A 21,679-nucleotide genomic window follows, 5' to 3' on the forward strand; every position below is an offset into this window, starting at 1 on the left:
GTAGTAAGGGTATGGAATGCTTTGCCTGCAATGGTAGTAGATTCGCCAACTTTAAGTACGTTTCAGTCATCATTGGACAAGCATATGGACATACATGGAATAGTGTAGGTTAGATGGGCTTTAGGTTAGTATGACAGGTCGGCGCAACATCGATGGCCGAATGGCCTGTACTGCACTGTAATGTTCTATGTTCTATGTTCAACCTACCACTAATTCCATGTCCTAACTAACCTCTTCTACTCTCCACCAGAACTTAGCTGCATCTGACTGCATGGGCACATGACACTGCATGACATGCCTCCAACTCTTCCGCTTGCCAGGATTCAACTTAATGCAAAGTCTTTTTTTTTTATTTATTCATGCTGGCTAGCATTTATTGCCTGTTCCTAGTTGCCCTTGAGAAGGTTGCCCCTTGAGCCACTGCAGTCCAGGGATGTTTGAGGAATGTGGTGTCAATCAAATGGGCTGCTTTGTGTCAAGCTTCCTGTTGGAGCTGCACCCAACCAGGACAAGTGAGGAGTACTCCACCTCCTGACTTGTATCTAATAAATGATGGACAGGCTCTGGTAAGTCAGGAGGTGATTTACTTGCCGCAGTATTCCTAGCCTCTAACTTGCATTTGTAGCCACTGTGTTTATGTGGCAAGTCCAGCTGAATTTGTGGTCAAACGTAACCCTCAGGATATTGGTAGTGCAATTCAGTAATGGTAACACCATTGAATGTCAAGAACAATGGTTAGATTGTCTCTTACTAGTCACGGTCATTGCTTCACATTTGTGTGGTGTGAATGTTACCTGACACTTATCAGCCCAAGCCTGGACATGGTGCAGGTTTTGCTACATTTCAACATGGACTGCTTCAGTATCTGTGGAGTCGCGAATGGTGCTGAACATCCCCACTTCTGACCTTATGATGGAGGCAAGGTCATTGATAAAACATCTGAAGATGGTGAATTCAAATACACATTTAACATTTCCCCTTTATCAACTTTGTTTACTATGCCCTCTGAAAGAATTCTAGCAAATTTATTAAAACACTTTTTCCCTTTCACAAAACCATGTTGACTCTATTTGATTGCATTAACCATTTCTAAATGTCCTGTTTGTGCTTCTTTCGTAATGGACTCCCAGGCTAACTGGCCAATATTTTCCTACTTCCTTCTTATACAGGGGTATCACATCAAGTGGTTTTCCAAGGAATCCAGGAAGTTGTGGAATATTTCAACTAATGCCTTCGCCATCTCTGGGGCCTCAAATAATTTGTCCTTTGTGATAGAGAACGTCAAAAGATCTTTCCTTCCAATAGCACTTTGCTTATCTGTGATCTTTCAGATATTTACAGTGTTCCTCACTGATGAAAAACGTTGGTTTAATTGATCTGCATTTCTCTGTTCTCCATTATCAATTCCCCAGTTGCATCCTGTAAAGGTCTGACTTTCACTTTAGCCATTATCTTTCTTCTTATATATCCGTAACAGCTCTTGCTGTTTGGTTTTGTATTTCTTCCCAATTTGCTTTTATGATCAATTGTCTCCCTTTTCATTAGATTTTTAGTCATTCGATGCTAGATTCTAAAAAAATCCAATCCTGTGGGCCAACACTCAGTTTTACCACTTTGAACTCCTGATGAGGGGCTTATGCCCGAAACGTCAACCCGCCTGCTCCTCGGATGCTGCCTGACCTGCTGTGCTTTTCCAGCACCACACTCACGACTCTGATCTCCAGCATCTGCAGTCCTCCCTTTCTCCTTTGGCACTTTGAATGCCTTGGTTTACTCACCAAGGATGGTTTATCCTTCTCATCGAGTCCTTTTTTTTGAACAGAATAACGTTTTGCTGACTACTCTGAAATCCCTAGAGAACTGTGAACAATACTGGGCACCAAAATTTAGAAAGAGCAATTAGGGACGGGTAATAAATGCTAACCTAGTGACACCCACAGTCGATGAATAATTAAAACAAAATTACACTAGTCTTGAAAGGTGTACCCTAGGTTATTAGAATGATACCTGGACTTCAAGGTATAAACAGGTTAAACAAACGAGTGCTGTCTGTACTCACTGGGATTTAGAATGTTCAAGGGTAATCAGTTTGAAATCTTCAAAATATTAAAGGGAACAAAGTTAAAAATCTCATAACACCAGGTTATAGTCCAACAGGTTTATTTGGAAGCGCTAGCTTTCGGAGCACTGCTAATGTTTCCAAATAAACTTGTTGGACTATAACCTGGTGTTGTGCGGTTTTTAACTTTGTCCACCCCAGTCCCACACCGGCATCTCCACATCATGACATGAAGGGAACAGACCGGGTAGTTGGAGAGAAGCATCCCAGGGAATCCAGGATGAAGTCAAAAGGTTAGAGCCACGCCTTCCAGGAGGAAAATTCCAAATTATTTTTATGTACAAAGAGTACAAGCAGATTGTCGCTTTCTCGCACAAACACCAATTGATGCAAGATCGGTTGTTAAATCTAAATCTGCCTTTGGTGAATATTTGTAAAGCAAAGAATATAAGGGATGAGAAACAAAGGCAGATATTTAGAGTTATATGCAAATTAGTCAGAATCTCACGTAGTAGTGAAACATGTATCAGAGGGCTCCACATTCTGATCATTTTCTTCGCAAATAAATTTTCATTTGAGCAGCTTATAATTATCTTGATGAAACCGTCCCTCCCTTCCACCCTATCCAGCCTCTTTGTTTGTTTTAAAAATTTCTGTCAGGTCTTCACTTGTTCAGTGAAGCAAGCCTCATCTTGCCCGACTTTCTCTGACAGTCATAGAATCATAGAATCCCTACAGTGTGGAAACAGGGGCCCTTCGGCCCAACAAGTCCACACAAACCCTCTGAACAGAAACCCACCCAGACCCATTCCCCTACCCTATATTTACCCCGACTAATGCGTCCAACCTACACATCCCCGAACACTGCGGGCAATTCACCTGACCTACACATCTTCTGGATTGTGGGAGGAAACCGGAGCACCCGGAGGAAACCCATGCAGACACAGGGAGAATGTGCAAACTCCACACAGACAGTTGCCTGAGGGTAGAATCAAACCCGTGTCCATGACTCTGTGAGGCAGCAGTGCTAACCACTGAGCCACCGTGTAGTCATATCCTCTTAGTTCCTGGAGTGACAGCCTGGTAAGTCTTTTCTATACCGTTTCAGAACTCTGTTTTACAGTCTGACAACAGTACTGTACCCATTATGCAAATTTGAATAAGCCAAGGTAACCAGACTATTGGAAATAATATCATGGATGCTGCCTGACCTGCTGTGCTTTTCCTTATAAATCTCTATAAGGTCACGCCTCAGCCTCCAACGCTCCAGGGAAAACAGCCCCAAGCCTTTCAGCCTCTCCTTGTAGCTCAGATCCTCCAACCCTGGCAACATCCTTGTCAATCTTTTCTGAAACCTTTCAAGTTTCACAACATCTTTCCGATAGGAAGGAGACCAGAATTACACACAATATTCCAACAGTGGCCTAACCAACATCCTGTACAGCCGCAACATGACCTCCCAACTCCTGTACTCAATACTCTGACCAATAAAGGAAAGCATACCAAACGCCTTCTTCACTATCCTATCTACCTGCGACTCCACTTTCAAGGACCTATGAACCTGCACTCCAAGGTCTCTTTGTTCAGCAATACTCCCTAGGACCTTACCATTAAGTGTATAAGTCCTGCTAAGATTTGCTTTCCCAAATTGCAGCACCTCGCATTTATCTGAATTAAACTCCATCTGTCACACCTCAGCCCATTGGCCCATCTGGTCAAGATCCCATTGTACTCTGAGGTAACCCTCTTCGCTGTCCACTACACCTCCAATTTTGGTGTCATCTGCAAACCTACTAACTATATCTCTTAAGGTCACATCCACTACTCACTTTCCTAAGGCTAATTAATAGGGGGAGGCTGTGGTCTATTGGTAGTTTCACTGGGTTAGTAATTCCAGTGTCTTTGGCAATGTTCTGGGGCATGGGTGTGGAGAAATTTTAACTTGATGAAAATTTAGAATTAAAAGCTACTCTAATGAAAACCTGTTCATGACGATGCTGTTCATTGTTCTAAATACCCATCTGTCTTGTTCATGTCCTTTAAGGAGGGAAAACAGCTGCTCGTGATCGATGTGGCCTCTGTATATTCACAAAGGCCTTTCTAATGCCTCAGTTGAACCTACCTCCACTGCATGCATTCCATACCCTCACAATTTACTGGGTGGACAATTTTTCCTCACATTTCCCTTGCTTTGATTGTACATTTCAAATTTATGTCTTTTCATTCTTGATCCTTTCTACAAGTGGGAATTGCTTCTTCCTATCTACTCCATCCAGATCTCTCGTGATTTTAAAAGCCTCGATCAAATCTCTGCTCAGCCAATTTCTCTCCAGGAAGAACAAGCCCAACTTCTTCAATCTACCCTCATTGCTGAAGCTTCTCATTCCTGGAACATGAGTGTCAATCACTCCTATATTCTCTCCAATGCATTCAGATCTTTTCTATAATGTTGCACCCAATACACAACACTTCAGCTGAGGTCCAACAAATTTCATGTACAATTTCAACATCAACTCTTTGCTCCTGTACTCTATGCCCCCTTTAATAAAGCTGAGGGCTTTATTTACTGCTAGCTACCTGCCTTGCCAATGATTTGCACACATATACACACAGATCCCTCTGCTCCTGCAACTCTTTGAGAATTGTAGCCTTATTTTGTGTTACCTTTCAATGTTTTCCCAAGAATCATCTCACAATTCTCTGCGTTGCCATTCTCATCTGCCATTCTATCAATTTGTCAATGTCCTTCTAGAGTTCCACACTCTCCTCCTCACAGTTTGCAAATCTTCTAAGTTTCATGTTATCTGCAAAATATAAAATGTAGTTGACTCTGAAAGGGCCCTAGCAAGCCACTCAATTCAAGGGCAATAAATGCTGGCTCAGCCAGTGGCGTCCACATCACATGACCTTGTATGTATCAACTTAAAGTTTGCTGGGTTAGCCAAAATGAAGTTAAATGAACTTAAATAAGAATGAAACGAGAAGGACAAAGCATGGTGTTGACTTCATGGTTAGGAAGAGGACATGATTTTGAAAGTGTTTATGTTTAGGCTGAAGGAATGTGCACGTTTGTTTACATCAAGACTTGAGACTCAGCAGTAACAGACTGATCTGTCACAGTAACTCTGGAAATGCTGAAATTTGATTTAAAACAGAAACACTGAATTCGGTGCGATAATGTGGACTATGTATCAGCTGCACGTGTGACTGTCTTAGAATTATTCTGTGTAAATGTCATACGGTTGATTGGTTGACAAAAGAGCAAGTCTTAATGAGTTAATTGATCAAACCAACGTGAAAGACATGACACGTTTGTGATGTTTCCCAGTTGTCAAACTGATCATTGTGTAACGTGGGATATTATTTACTACGGCGGGAAGATTGAAAAGCTAAGGTTTACTTCAATGGAGAAAGACTGCAGAATTCTGAGGTGCAGAGAGACCTCAATGTTCTAGTGGCTGTGCTGCACAAAGTTAGCATACAGGTACGCACATAGTCAAGCAGGGCAATGGGATGCCTTTCTTTATTACAGGAGGAATTGATCATAAAAATCGGGAGATGACACCTCAGTTATCCAGGGCATTGGTGAGGCCACACCTCGAATACTGTGCATAACTTTATTTAAGAAAGAATTTAAATGATTGGAGAAGATTCAGAGGAAGTTGAATAGATTGATCTCAGGAGTTAGTAGGCTGTCTTATGAGGGGAGGTCGGACAGTCTGGGTTTATTTTCACTGGAGTTCAAAAGAATGAGGGATAATTTGATTGAAGTTTATAAGATCCTGAATGCTCTTGACAAAGTGGAGGTGGAAAGGATGTTTCCTGTTATGGGACAGTCCAGAACCAGGGGGATCAGTTTTAAAATTACGGCTCATCCTTTCAAGTCAGAGACGATAGGACACTTTTCGCTCCCAAAGGGTTTTATGACTTTGGAACACACTGTCTCAGAACACAATGGAGGTGAGTTCATTAAATATGTTTTACTCAGAGGTGGATAGATGCTTGTCAGAAAGGAGAATGAGGGGGTATCAGGGATAGATGGAGAATGCAAGCAGATCAGGCATGAAGGGCCAAATGGCCTACTCTGCTCCATTTTGCATAAACTAGAATGAGAAAGGGAACGATCAGGAATGGAGAGAGAGAAAATGTTGAGCAATAGAGGTAGAAAATGATTAGGAATGGAGAGAAAAATGATCAGAGATGGAGAGAGAGGGAAAGGTCAAAAATTGGGAGAGAGAAAGAAAAATTGGAAATGGGGTAAGAGAGCAAGATCTGGCATCGAGGGGGAGAGAGAGAAATGGAGGGATACAAAATCAGTACAGAGGGGGACAAATGTCAGGAATGGAGGAAGAGAGAATGATCAGGAATGGGGAGAGAGGGAAAGAGAAAAATCAGGAATAGGGCAACGGTGAGAAAGAATGATCAGGAATAGAGAGAGAGAGAAAGATCAGGAACGGACGAAGAGAATGATTAGTAATTGAGAGAGAGGGATGATGAAGATGTGGGAACATTGGCGAGTAAAAGTGAATATGATGGGTGTTGCGTAAGAAAACACTAAATGATGAGTCACTAGGATTCCCGTCTAATCACTGAGTGTTTTATAACTTCCAATTATTACCGTTTCAGTTGTGAACCACACCTTTGCCCAATTATTGATGTCTTCAGTCTGTCCAAGATCTCTCTCTTTACTGGCTGACCCAAGCTGGAGCAGCTAGGTGATGTGAAGTACGAGGTGGTGAAGGGCTGAACCATCCCTTGGTGAGCTCATCACTGCCAGCTTCTTGGCTAAAGAATCCAGCCACGCTTCCCACAGGCAGTACTCCTTCACCAACTAACACCGGGGACAGGGCACGGTACAGACAGAGCAATATTTGGTCATTCCAGAACAACTAGGAAGGCATGAGACAGCCCATTGACCACATGCTCCCCACTCACCAGCTGCAACATTGGCTCCCAACACCCACTCGCCTCATTAGGTGCAAAAACATGACCCTCCCAAATATGCTACAAGGTTAAAGCTGAGACTCATGAGTGGCAGTGTGGGAAACGGACGGTAAGATTCAGAATCAGGCAGTGGGAGTGAACCAGAGGGAATGTGAATTAGTGGGATGGGATTGGGAATTGGTAGGAATGGGATTGGGAATTGGTAGGAGTGGGATTGAGAATTGGTAGGAGTGGGAATGGGAATTGTAGGTTTGGGATTGAGAATTGGTACAAGTGGGATAAGGAATTGGTAGAAGTGGGGATGGGAATTGGTGGGAGTGGGAATGGGAATTGGTGGTGATAGGAAGTCATTGCCAGGAATCTCTGTGGCAAATGGCCTAAGCACTCAGGGACAAGATGACTTTGTGAGGAATGCAGCAAGAGTTCCTGATCCCACCTGTATGTTAGCCTCTCCCACCCCTTCCTTATTCCAGCACCATTGAAACTAGCCTTGATTCCCAGCTCAGGCCAAACTAGAAGGCACAGGTTTCAGGTGAGAGGGAAAAGATTTAAAAGGGACCTAAGGGGCAATTTTTTCATGCAAAGAGTGATACATGTATGGAGTGAACTGCCAGAGGAAGTGCTGGAGGATGGGACAATTACTACATTTATGAGGCATCATAAATAGGAAGGGTTTAGAGGGATTCCTGAAGAAGGGCTTATGCCCGAAACATCGATTCTCCTGTTCCCTGGATGGTGCCTGACCTGCTGCGCTTTTCCAGCAACACATTTTCAGCTCTGATCTCCAGCATCTGCAGACCTCACTTTCTCCTTAGAGGGAAATGGGCCAAGTGCTGGCAAATGGAACTAGATTAATTGAGGATATCTGGTCAGCATGGACGAGTTGGACCAAAGGGTCTGTTTCTGTGCTCTGCAACTTTGACTCGATGACTCTATAACAAGTGGGTCAAGCCCCAGTGTTAACACAGGCTAATCTGTCCTTTCAACAAGAATGCTCCTGTTTCATGTGGGAGAGGAAAGGACCTGTTAATCACTCATTCCATTTTTAACCAAACCTAATGCTTGGTTTTCACTAAACGAGAGACAAGGGCAAATTCGAATCACAACTAAATGTTTCTGCAGAATCATTTTAAATTCACCTTCTTTCTGTAGAAGGCAAAACAGCCTGAACTGATCAGCATGATCAAGGGCCTTAGGTTCCTTGTAGTTGTGACCCTGTTATGGTGAGTATCTCCTCTGCATGCCCACAGTACTTTGTCAATCCTTTGAGTTCAAGCTCTGAAACCCTCCATTATTCTAGTTTGTTGTCTTCTGCAAGTAGTTGTAATATCCTTTATCTACTGTGGCAAACAGACATTATGCAAAGAGCAGCATCATTACCTCATTATTTTAGTTCAATATTGACCTTTTAATACACCTCAACAGTTAATTTGCTTTACTCTTCTGAGTTAGTGTTGTTACAACAGCTACAATTTATCATCAGGTCAGGTCCTTTCATTTTCCATCCACAGTTTATTCTTTCCAGAACCACAATATCAAGGGGCTTACTGTTATCTAAGTACACCGCACCCACATGCCTTTCCCCTATCTACCTCCTTGCTTACAGTTTTAGTAAATAGCAATAAATTAAATTGGCAAGACTTCCCCATCAATAACCCACCCTGGCTATCATTTATGATTTTATTTGCATCCAAACTCTCCACTATCTTATTTTTAATAAGGGTTTTGTGGCTATACAAACAATGAGAATCAATAAAATGAACAGACGTGCATTCATATGACACCGAACACAACCTTCGGGCACCCCAAAGCTCTTTGCAGCCTATGCTTGATTGCAGTTGTACTGTCGAGAAAAGGGAAAATCAATGTGGGTATTTAACTGTTAAAAATAACAGGAGCAGGAGATCATTGACCCTTGACCCTGTTCTGTCACCCAGTCTGAATGTGTCTGATTTTCAACGTCTACCTCACTTTCCTGCCTCATCCCATTCTGCTCAGATTTCTTTACCATCCAAAAAATCTTTCAACATTTGCCTGGAAAGGGCTCAAACGTGGAGTGTCCACCCGAGGGTAGAGAATTTTAAAGGTTCATAAATCTGTGGATGTTAACCATGGTTTAGTTAAGTGCATCTCCACCCTTTATGGGCAGCACGGTGACTCAGTGGTTAGCACTGCTGCCTCACCGCGCCACAGATCTGGATTCGATTCCAGCCTTGGGTGACAGTATGTGTGGAGATTGCATATTCTCCCTGTGTCTGTGTGGGTTTTCTCCGGGTGCTCTGGTTTCCTCCCACATACCAAAGGTGTGCAGGTTAGCTGGATAGGCCATGCTAAATTGCCCATAGTGTCCAATGATGTGCAGACCAGGCGTGTAAGCCATGCAGGGTTACAGGAATGGGGGAGGTGGGATGCTCTTCGGAGGGCTGTTTTGGCTCGATGGGCTGAACAGCCTGCTTCCACACTTTAGGGATTCTATGATTCGTTTGAGTCCAAAGATGCTGGGTTCAAATCCACCTCTGGGAACAGAACGGACTGAGCCAGGCTCTGACAGAGCTGATTGTCCTTCCTGTTGAGTCCTGAACTTCTCTCAGATAGAGACGTTTTTGAAGATGTGTAGGTGTGTCATCCCTGATACCCAGGCCAATACTCATCCCTCAACCAATGCTGAATGGGCTGAATGGCCTCCTGCATAGAATTGTATTGCTGCTTGGAGGAGCCTTGCGTTTCTTGCATTACAGGAGTGACTACAAGACTTCAATGACTGTAAGCTACTTTGATGACCCGAGTGATTGCAGAAGGACAGGACTTGCCTTATGAAGGAACTGCTCCTCATCCCAGCTCCAAATGGCTGCTCCACTTATCTTCAGCTTAGTGTTTAGCTCTCAACTCTCCAGCCAGGGCAAACTTTTCCTCAATATCTAATCTGTTAAGCTCCCTAAAATTTTATGTTCTGTTTTCTGTTTTGATGAGATCATCTCTTGTTCTTCCAAACTCCCAGCAATACAGACCTAATCTATTCAATCTCTCTTCATAAAACAATTTCTTCATCCCAGGAATCAGTCTTGTGAACTTTTGTAGCACTTCCTTAAGACACAGCCACATTCTTCCACAGCTAAGGAGATCAGCAACTTCCCTCCTAATTCCAGAGAGGTCTCACCAAACCCGACATCATTCTGGTCAGACGTTGTTTTCTTCTCATTCTCAGGATCTCTTAACAAAAAACGGTACAGCAAAAGGCAAAGTGATCACAGTCGAGATCAGAGTGGTGCTGGAAAAGCACAGCAGGTCAGGCAGCATCCCTGAGGAGCAGGAAAAATCAACGTTTCAGGCAAAAGCCCTTCATCAGGAATGAATGATGAAGGGCTTTTGCCCGAAACGTCGATTTTCGCTGCTCCTCGGATGCTGCCTGACCTGCTGTGCTTTTCCAGCACCACTCTGACTTAGACTTCTGACCTAGACTCTGGTTTCCAGCATCTGCAGTCCTCACTTTTGCAAAGTGATCACAGGCAGATAATCAATTTCAGGGGTGCACAGTTGAATCTCTCACCACACGGTGTACAGGAGGGCAGTGAAGACTCATAAAGATGTTAGCCCCTCTCCCAATTGTATAGATAAGCATGGACAACATCGGTTGTAGCTAGTCATGCAAATTATTATCAAACTGGAGTAATTATAGTCCAAGATAAAAAGAAAACAAATCTTAAACTGTGGGTTGTCACTGTAGCTGCTTTATGGGGCTGGTTCACCACAGTTCACTCTGACATATCAATTGTTTATTGTCTTGGCACATTTGAAAAATTGCTCAAAAGTAAATAATTTTCCAACCAAAAGGCCCTGAGCTTCAACACAAAAATAGCCAACTAGATGCAACAGAGAAGGAGAGAGATAAACAGGGCCTGTGTCAGGGCCAGCACTGACATATCGCATGGAACATCAAGCTAGCTGGCTGTTATCAGAGAGTATCATGTCAAATCTTTCCACAATGGGACAGCAACTCCCAGCCTGACACAACATGGGAGGGCCAGCCCCATTACAACAGGGACTCCTTACACTGTGTAAAACAAGGTGTACACTTTTCACACTTACGCACATGATATATTGCACACACAAACGCTCACACGCACATAAAAAAACCTTCATATGCAGACACTTGAATATACACACACACGAACACACACACAGAAAGACAGAAACACTCACACAAGCTCATGCACACAAAGATGGTGAAAGTAAGTGTTTTAGTCACCAGCCTGTCCTGCTTTACAACACCGTGTGGTGTACTCGAAAGGTTTTACAGGAGGGGAAAGGAGTGGAGGAGACAATGCAGAGAACAGGCCCAGCCAACGCACTGGCTGCAATGAGTTACTAACAGAGATAATAATCTCCTCTCACAATCTCACTGCAGCATACTGTTTTTTCCACTCTCTCTCTCTTTGATTCTTTACTTTTTTATCGCTTTCTTTCTTATGCTCTTCCTCTTCCTCCCTCTCTTTGTCTTTAACATTTTCTCCCCTTTTCTGTTTCTCTTCATCCTGCCTTCCTCTCTTCTGACCTTTTATTGCCTCATTTTTCCTTACCTTTCCTGTCAATTCATTTTTCTTTCTCTTACCCTATTTTTCTTTCTTTGTCTCTTTTCCTTTATTGCCAGCTTCCTTCCTTTAGTTTTCTCTCTCTCTCTCTGTATCTCTGTCAGGCCAACTCTCACTATCTCTGTCCAGGATCTCTCTCTCTCTCTCTCTCTCCCTCCCTCCCTCCAAGATCCCCCTCCCCCCGACCCCACCTCTTTCTCTCTCTTTTCACACTCACTGTCACACTGCATCTATCTCCAAGTGCCATTCCCACATTTTCCCACCCTAGACCCCAACTTCATATTCTTTCACTTTCATCAGACTCCCACTCTCTCTCTTCCTTTAGGCTTCTTCTCTCTCTCTCTCTCTTCAGATTCCCTCTCTCCCTCTCTCTCTCTCTCTTTAGACTCCCACTCTCACACTGTCCCTCTCCAATTCCCATGCCCTCTTCTATCTCTGGAGCTGATCCCTGTTTGGTGACTAGTAGTTAATCCCGATTGTCCCTGAACTGGAGAAGGTGTGAAAACAATCCGGAAGACCCCACTCTTGACCACTGCCCAGTCACCCTGGGTTCGCATTGTAGGTTATCCTGAACTGTGATGCCTCTGCTGAGACAAAAACACAAAGGAATGTCCACTGGGACCAAATGCTATCGAGGGAGTGGGGGTGGGGGTGGGGGTGGTGTGGGGGAGGGGAATAGGAAGGGAAAGCACTTTGTAAACTTTCTTCAAATGGTCTGGTCTCCTCCCCCTGGGTTAATGAGAGTGCACTGAGGGGTTATGAATCCAATTTCCTCACAGCCTGAGCCCAGGATTACCTCATTCTGCTTCCCCCAAACAATAATATCGTCAGCACTCTCTGTTTAAAACAAGCCTTCCACCGAAATAGATACAACAGAAATGACAGCAAGATATGACAAACAATTCCATTCCTTTGAGTCGATTTTATAATAGTGTGTAAATAAATATATATATATAGAAGAATTATAGTCCTGCCTACATCACACAGGAGAGCTAGAAGCTGCCAAGACTTTGAATGTCTCTCTGAAACAATCAGATTGAGACTCTGGGTTTAATTCCTTTGTGTTGACTGGCAGTTATTCTGTGGTGTGGAAGCAGGATATGCCCAGGAATCTGGGGAGTGCTGGGGGGGGGGGGGGGGGGAGTGAAGACAAAGAGAAACCCCCATTTCTAACAACTCAACTTCCTCTGCCAGCACTTTACCTAAATGATCCTTCCCCTGACCCCCCCCCCGCCCTACCCTTATTCCACTTTCCAAATGTTTATCCAATTCCCCTTCAATTGAATTTGTTTTTTCCTCTTTTGCCAAATCTGTGTTCTCTGGTTACCAACACTCATACTGCTGGAAACACTTTCTCATTACTTAATTACTTCCCGTAGTAGTTTATGATTTGGAACACCCCTCTTAAATATCCTTGGAGCCTCAGAGACTGAGGGGTGAATCATTATAGAATCATGACAGGCATGGATGGGGTGAACAGCCCAGGTCTTTTTCCCTCGGGTTGGGGAGTCCAAAACTAGAGGGCATAAGGTGAGAAGGAAAAGATATAAAAGGGGTATAAGTGGCAATCTGTTCACAGAGTGGTGCGTGTATGGAATGAGCTGCGAGAGGAAGTGATGGAGGCTGGTACAGTTACAACATTTAAAAGGCATCAGGATAGGTAAATGGATAGGAAGGGTTTAAAGGGATACAGACTAAATGCTAATAAATAGGACTAGATTTATTTAGGATACCTGGTCAACATGGATGAGTTAGGGCAAAGGGTTTGTTAGTGTACAGTACAAGTCTATGACTCTATAATCTTCTCTGCCCTAAGGTACAGATATACTGTGTTTATGATTTCATGTCATTGCACCGTTTGTAACAAATCCAGCCCAGAGCATGGTTACTGTCAGTGATCTCCAAACCTACATGCAGTGCAATGATGTTCTCCTGCATCAGTACCGCTGGTATTCCCCCACAGATCAATCCTTGGTCCTTCCCATTCCTCATCTCCAAATTACCTCTCTGTGACAGCAGCATCAACTGACACAGTGTTAGTCTTTACAAACAGGCTGATCGCACCCATGAATTACCTCAATGGTACCTGTCTCAATCCCTCTACCATTAGTACATTGTCAACTGCTCATCGACTTTACCTTATAGCTTAACCAGACTGTTTATAAATTCGGTAACACATTGAAAGACACACACTACCATGTCGAGAGTAGTGGTATATCAGAAGATTTATAAACCAGACGACTCAGAAAAAAGTAAACCAGCAAGAAATATAAAAACAGATTGTAAAAGCTTCTTTGTGGATGTGAGATGGAGCTAAAGTGAGTGTTGGCCCCTTTGCAGATGAGATGGTGGGATTAACAAAGGAAAGCAAGGAAATGGCAGGGAACTTGAACAAGTATTTTGTATCTGTCTTTACAGCAGAAGATCCTAAGAATGTTAGAAAAAATGTACTAGAAAGACTAGAAAGACTGACAAGTCCCCTGGCCCTGATAGCTTGAATCCTAGGCTTGTAAAAGAAATGTCTGCCAAGATAGTGGGTGCATTGGTTGTAAATCATGCTTGATTCTGGAAAGATCCCTGTGTACTGGAAATCCATAAATAAAGCACCTCAATTCAAGAAAGGGGAATTCAGAAAGCAGAAAATTATAGGTCAGCTGGTCTAACATCTGTTGTTGGGAAAGGGCTAAAATCCATTATTAAATAGGTAGTCAAGGTCAGGATTCACAAACACCAGGTTATAGTCCAACAGGTTTATTTGGAATCACAAGCTTTCTGAGCGCTGATCCTTCATCAAGTGACCTGGTGTCATGTGACTTGTCCACCAGCACCTCAATATCATAAATAGGTAGTATCAGAGCATTTAGATGTGAACACTGCTGGGAGAGCCAACATTTGTTGTCCATTCATAACAGGCTAATTGAGAGGGCATTTTAGAGTCAGCCATTTTGCTATGGATCTGGAATCAAATGTAGTGAAGGACAGTCCATTTCCTTCCCCATAGAACAGTAATGAACCTGGAAGGTTTTCACAACCATCAATAATAGTTTTATGGTCACCGTTACTAGTTTTGGGCTCTTTTTCAAAAAATAATTAATTAAATTTAAATTTCATAGCTACCCTGGTGGAATCTGAACCAATATCCTCAGAGCCTTGATCAGTCCAGCCGCATTACTGTGACACCACCATCCACCTCTGTATATATCAGCGGATAGTCAGGCAAAATCAACATGGCTTTGTGAAAGGGAAATATTTCTAGACAAATTTATTAGATTTTTGAGGTTATGATAAACATATTGATAAAGCAACATTGGTAAATGTAAGTGTATTTGGATTTCCAGAAAGCATTTGATAAGGAGTCATATAAAAGTTCTTGAACAAGTTAAGAGTTTGTGGGATTGGGACAATTTACTAATGTGAATAAAGGATTGACCAACAAGTAGGAATCAGAGAGTCAGCATAAATGCATTATTTTCAGGCTAGCAAACTATGTTTGGGATCAGTGTTGGGACCTCAATCTTTTTATAAGATGCAGTTCTGGTCTCCTTCGTATCAGAAAGATGATGTGAAACTTGAAAGGGTTCAGAAAAGATTTACAAGGATGTTGCCAGGGTTGGAGGACTTGAGCTATAGAGAGAGGCTGAACAGGCTGGGGCTGTTTTCCCTGGGGCATCAGAGGTTGAGGGGTGAACTTATAGAGGTTTACAAAATTATGAGGGGCACGGATAGGGGAAATAGACAAAGTCTTTTCCCTGGGGTCAGGGAGTCCAGAACTAAGGGGCATAGGTTTAGGGTGAGAGGGGAAAGATATCAAAGAGACCTAAGGGGCAACCTTTTCACACAGAGGGTGGTACGAGTATGGAATGAGCTGCCAGAGGATGTGGTGGAGGCTGGTACAATTGCAACATTTAAGAGGCATTTGGATGGGTATATGAATAGGAATTTGGAGGGATATGGGCCAGGTGCTGGCAGGTGGGACTAGATTGGGTTGGGATATCTGGTCGGCATGGACGGGATGGACCAAAGGGTCTGTTTCCATGCTGTACATCTCTGTGACTCTATGACTCTATCTACTTATGGCCTGATTGACAAATTGTATTGTAACCAAACTTGAAGATGATACAAACATAGGAAAGAAAGCAGGTGTTGAGGAGGGTGCAGAGAAACTACAAAGGGATGTCGATAGTTTGAGTGGTCAAAAACTTGGAGTACAATGCGGGAAAACATGTTGTTGTCCACTTTGGTAGGAAGAATAGAATGCTGTTTGAATAGAGAAGAATGCTAAGTACAAACAGGTCTAGGAGTCATTGTAAACAAATCTCAAACATTTCACCTGCAGATACAACAAATAATTGGGATGACAAGTTAATGTTGTTTTTATTGCAAGGTAGATGGAGTATAATGTTAGGGAAGACCTGTTACATCAGGACAGGTAAGACCACAGCTGGTGAACTGTGTATAGCACTGGTTCCCTGATTTAAGGAGACATTAGAAGCAGCTCACAGAAAGTTCATTTTGCTGATACCTGGGGTGAAGGTGTTAACTTATGAGAAAAGGTTGGTCTTTTACCCATTGGAGTTGAGATGTTGAGAGCTGATCTTGCTGAAAGCTACAAGATTCTGAGAAGGCTTGTCAGGGTAGATGCAGAGAGGACTTTTCCTCTTGTGATGAATCGAGAACTAGGAAGAATTATTTAAAAATAAGGGGTCTCTTGTTTAAGACAGAGCTAGGGGGAATTTCTTCCTTGGGAGGTTTATCAATTGTCTACCTCAGACAGCAGTGGAGGCTGGGTCATTGAATATATTCAAGCCTGAGGCAAAAGTGAGGAGAGCAGATGCTGGAGATTAGAGTCAAGATTAGAGTGGTGCTGCAAAAGCACAGCAAGTCAGGCAGCATCCTGATTTTCCTGCTCCTTGGATGCTGCTTAACCTGCTGTGCTTTTCCAGCACCACTCTCATATTCAAGCCTGAGTCAGACAAAAGGGAGTTCGGAAGAAAGTGAAACCACAATCACAGCCAGAGCATAGAACATAGAACATTACAGCGCAGTACAGGCCATTCAGCCCTCGATGTTGCGCCCGGCCTATCATACCAATCTGAAGCCCATCTAACCTACACTGTTCCATGTACGTCCATATGCCTGTCCAATGACAACTTAAATGTACTTAAAGTTGCCGAATCCACTACTGTTGCAGGCAAAGCATTCCATACCCTTACTACTCTCTGAGTAAAGAAACCACCTCTGACATCTGTCCTATATCTATTACCCCTCAATTTAAAGCTATGTCCCCTTGTGCTCACTGTCACCATACTTGGAAAAAGGCTCTCCCTGTCCACCCTATCTAACCCTCTGATTATCTTATATAAAGATCATGAACTAAGTGAATGGTGGCACAGGCTCGATGGGCCTGCTCCTCTTTTTGCAATCTTATTTGACGCCAAGATCCATTTCTGACGATACATCCACACTATCATAACGACTGAGTATTTCCACCTCTGTAACAATTGTAGTCTCAGCTCCTCCTTTGAGTTTATGTTAGCTCTAGCCTTGACAATTACAATACACTGTAGGACTTGGTGGTCACTTGGTCTACTGGATGAGGCCTTTCATTTCAGTGGGAATCCAGACGCTATCAGGAGGTGCACTGCTGTGATCTATGAGTTCTGCTGTGATCGCTTTAGGCTCTTGCAGTGTAGTGGTTCAAGACAAAATGTTTGAACAGCTTATCGAAATAACTATTCCTACATCGATCTGTTGTCCATTAGAAATGTTCCTCTCTATTTAATGAGGCCATATTTATCCTTGCTAGTCCTTTTCTTTTCACATATCAATAAAAGCTTTTATATTCTGACTTTATGTACCTCATTAGCTTACATTCATATTCTCTTTATCTAATCCTAATCCGTTCCTTGGTTGTTCTTAATTGCTTCCAATCCTCAGGCCTAGCACTATTCTAGCTTTCTTATAAGTCACTTCCTTTTGATCGATTGGAATCTAAAGAAAAACATACACACACATACACACACACACACAAACACACCCACACACACAGACACACACACACACACAAACACACCCACACACACAGAGACACACACAAACACACACACAGACACACACACACAAACACACCCACACACAAACACAGAGAGACACACACACACATACACACCCACACACACATAGAGACACACACACACACAGACACACACACACACAGACACACATACACAAACACACCCACACATACACAAACACACACACACAAACACACCCACACACACACAAACACACCCACACACACACAAACACACCCACACACACACAAACACACCCACACACACACACACAAACACATACACACACAAACACACACACCCACACACAAACACACACCCACACAGCTGGTTTCCCACATTCTAACCTCTGTAAACTTCAGGTCACCAAGAATCCTGCCTCACTTTTCTTTAGCTAGCTCTGTATTGCTATGACCCAGCACTCCCTGCCTGCTCAGTGATCCACCAGTTCAGAAATGCTCCAATATTTAAATTATCATCTTCGCATTCAAATGCCTACCCAGACTTACCCTTACCCCTCCCTATTTTTGTAATCTAGCCCCTGTCTTACAATCCTCCAAGAACTCTCTAATTCTGGTCTTTTGTGCGTTCTCAATATTCGCTGTTCCACCAGTGGTGGCCTGGCCCATAAACTGAGGAATTTCTTCCCTGTACCTCTCATCTCTCAACCACCTTTTCCTCTTTTAACACATTAGAACGTAGAAAAGTACAGCGCAGAAGAGGCCCTTCGGCCCACGATGTTGTGCCGAGGGTTAATCCTAATGTGAAATAAAATAACTGAACCTACGCGCCCCTCCACTCACTGCTATCCATGTACATGTCCAGCAGTCGCTTAAACGTCCCGAATGACTCTGCTTCCACCACCACCGCTGGCAACGCATTCTATGCATTCACAACTCTCTGCGTAAAGAACCTTCCTCTGACGTCTCCTCTATACCTTTCCCCTAATATCTTAAAACTATGACGCCTCATACCAGTCAATTCTGCCCTGGGGAAAAGTCTCTGGCAATTGACTCTATTAAACCATTCTTTAGACATTCTTTAAACCCTACCTGTTTGAGCAAACTCTTTGGTCATTGGACCTGATATCCAGAATGTAGTCTGACATCTGCATGTAGCATTTCTCTGAAGCACCGTGATGCTATGTTACAACGCTAGGTCAATGCAAGTGTTGTTGCTGCCTCCCTCCCTCCCTCCCTTGTTAATGGAGAGTGATCAGGAGAGTGAGAAGTGAGTGCTTGTACTCACCACCCTGGGTTTGGGCTGATGCTCCAGGGTCTGGAGAAAGGCTGAGCTGACATCCCCTCCTTTGTCCGGGTCACTCGAGATGTCTTCCTCCGACTCGTCCCAGGAGGAGGAGAAGCCAGCAGAGGAGGCTGACGAGGAGGAGAGTTTGCGGGTGAAAACCCGGGGCCCATTGGGATTCCCGTCATCGTTGGCCTCCCTGCTGTCGTCATGCCCGTGCTCTGTCACAATGACGTGGGGGATCTCCACCAGGCCGGACTGGGTGGCAGGAGGTGGTAACGGATGACAGGAGAGAGGACAGGCCGGAGACGGAGTCCTGAGGCTGTTCAGCCTATCTCCAGGGTGTTGGTCCTCATTAGGGCAGTGCCGGGTTAACTGGCTGCCTTCCTCCTGGCCTGAAATGGTGCTTCTCTTCAACGTGCTGCCTGGTATTGCCAGCAGTGCTGTATCCCTGCTCTGCTCCGACTGGTTGCCTCTGGTGACCCCCGTGACTGCTGAGATCTCCTCATCCGTTCGGGAACACTGCCACTTTCTGGCCAGGCTCCTGCCCCTAAGCGGCTCCTGCTGATCTCCAGACGTTTCAGAGATTCCGCACTCCTGTTTGCCCTGTGGAAAGGGGCTGAGGGGGGAGCTGGACATTCCCTCCAGAGGAAGGGCTGGCCCTGGGGATCGGCTGCGCACTCGCAGGTCCTCACTGGACCGAGCCGGCGAGAGCCCACGCCCGCCATTCACCCCAGGGCTCGGTGCCAGGCGCACATGGCAACGCGAGACGTGTCTCTCGGGCACCTTCAGCGCCAGCCTGGGAGTTCGATGGGGACAGTCTGTCTTGACGTCGTTGCTCATTCTGCCCAGGCTGATCAAGGTGCAAGCAGCCATAGCATCAGCAGCTGGCAGTGCGGGAGGCCGGGCAAGCACCCTGGGTATTGGGGGGCATTGACATCCAGCCTCAAACTCACTGGTGCCCACCTCCCCTCCCCTGCCAGGAGCTGGCTGTCCCACCTCGCCAAGGTTAAGAAATCTGTCTGGGCATTGCCAATGGATCCACTGGTGGATAGCTATTCAGAACATGACCCCTCTCTCAGATCCGGGCGAGTGAGTGGGAGGTGGGCACGGAGATTCAGGAGGCAGGTGAACTGAGAGTCCCTGAGCGCTGGTGGTGGCAATGTCAATGTGTCCCGTTAAGTGCCCTCTCCAGTTCCCTACAATGCACTGCAGAGTCTCTGTAAATCCGAGTGGCACCTGGGCAGATTCCGAATGCCCAGTGCTTGAAGAACCATCCTCTTCTGAGACCCTCTTTGCCCCTCCTTGCCTCACAGTTAAACCGGTGCCAGTCTGCGGGGTGAAACCACTCTTGATGAAGCCAGTGCCTTGTGTGGATGTGGGAGGGAGAGAAGCTGGCCTTAAACTCTCCAGTAACCCCAGAACAACACACACACAAACACCTCAGGGGCTGCACACTTGGTCACATTCAGGATCCAGGAGGAATCTTTGCAGTTCCCAGTCCGGAATCCAACACTCAGAGTAGCATGGGGACCCTCCTAATGCGGTCCCAGCCCACTGCCTTATTCAGCCACGGGAAAAACTCTTGCAGTAACACAAGTCCATACGGGCAGCAATTAAAAGCACACTCACAGCAAACCGCACGACTTGACTTCACAGAGAGACGGGGGGGCTGGATTGCAGGAGCCACCCCCTCCAGACACTTGCCGCTTTCCTCAAGTTGAAATGAAATTGTTAATAGCCTGTTGAGTTGAGCTCCAAGGCTGGGAGGCTGCAGCCCACTCCGCTCTCAGCAGGGAGTGTGTGTTGACCTCGGCTGAGCTGTGATATTTTCCGATCTCTCTCTCTCTCTTTGCAGCGACTGGTTGGTTCACAGCCCAGTGTGTGTCTGTCTGTGACTGCTCTCCGGGCAGGAAGGAAGTGAGTGACTGTCGGTTCTGAAGAGTGTATGTGAGCAAGGCAGCTTGTTTTGACACACACAGATACACACAGACACCCACACACTCACACACAGAGACACTCAGATATAAAGACACACACACAGTGAGACACCCACACACTCACACACAGAGACACTCAGATATAGAGACACCCACACACACACACACAGACACTCAGACATAAAGACACACACAGAGACACTCAGATATAAAGACACACACACACAGACACTCAGACATAAAGACACACACAGAGACACTCAGATATAAAGACACACACACAGTGAGACACCCACACACACACACAGTGAGAGACACACACAGAGACACTCAGACATAAAGACACACACACAGTGAGACACACACACACAGACACTCAGATATAAAGACACACACACAGTGAGACACCCACACTCCACACACTCACACAGTGAGACACCCACACCCCCGCCACACACACACACAGACACTCACATTCTCACAAACAAACACGGAGACAGAGACACTGAGACAAACACACACAAACACAGCCACACACAGGGCTCCGAATGGGGACTCTAACAAACAAAACTTGAGAAAGTTCACCACTAACAACAGACTTGCTCATGAGCCATTAGAAAGTGCACACACCGCAATGTCATAATTTTACAGTAACTCCGAGACTGAATGTGAAATGGTTTTGTGGGGGGTGGGGAGGGAGGAGGTTACAGTTTATTTTACTTTCTATTCTCTCTTTCTTTGGGCAGATTATTTATTTGCTGACACACAGACATGTGTGGGAGTAGATAGGCAGGCTGGCCCTGCCACAGGATCAGGAAAACCTGTTAG

The 21,679-nt window shown here is 44.7% G+C and overlaps 1 protein-coding gene across 1 annotated transcript in view; it reads right to left on the reverse strand.

The window, feature by feature from the left end:
• The window catches only part of itpkb (inositol-trisphosphate 3-kinase B), a 280,890-nt gene extending 260,019 nt beyond the window's left edge, over nt 1–20,871 (reverse strand). Inside the window, exon 1 of the mRNA XM_087984184.1 lies at nt 18,915–20,871. Coding sequence (XP_087840310.1) covers nt 18,915–19,787 — 873 coding nt within the window. The 5' untranslated portion in view covers nt 19,788–20,871. The remainder of the gene's footprint in view (nt 1–18,914) is intronic.
• Between the last annotated feature and the right edge of the window lie 808 nt (nt 20,872–21,679).

This window comes from Chiloscyllium plagiosum, unplaced genomic scaffold (assembly GCF_037043375.1).
Source record: "Chiloscyllium plagiosum isolate Xiang-an unplaced genomic scaffold, Cpla_swu_hap1 HiC_scaffold_3, whole genome shotgun sequence".
NCBI classification, from domain to species: Eukaryota; Metazoa; Chordata; class Chondrichthyes; order Orectolobiformes; family Hemiscylliidae; genus Chiloscyllium; species Chiloscyllium plagiosum.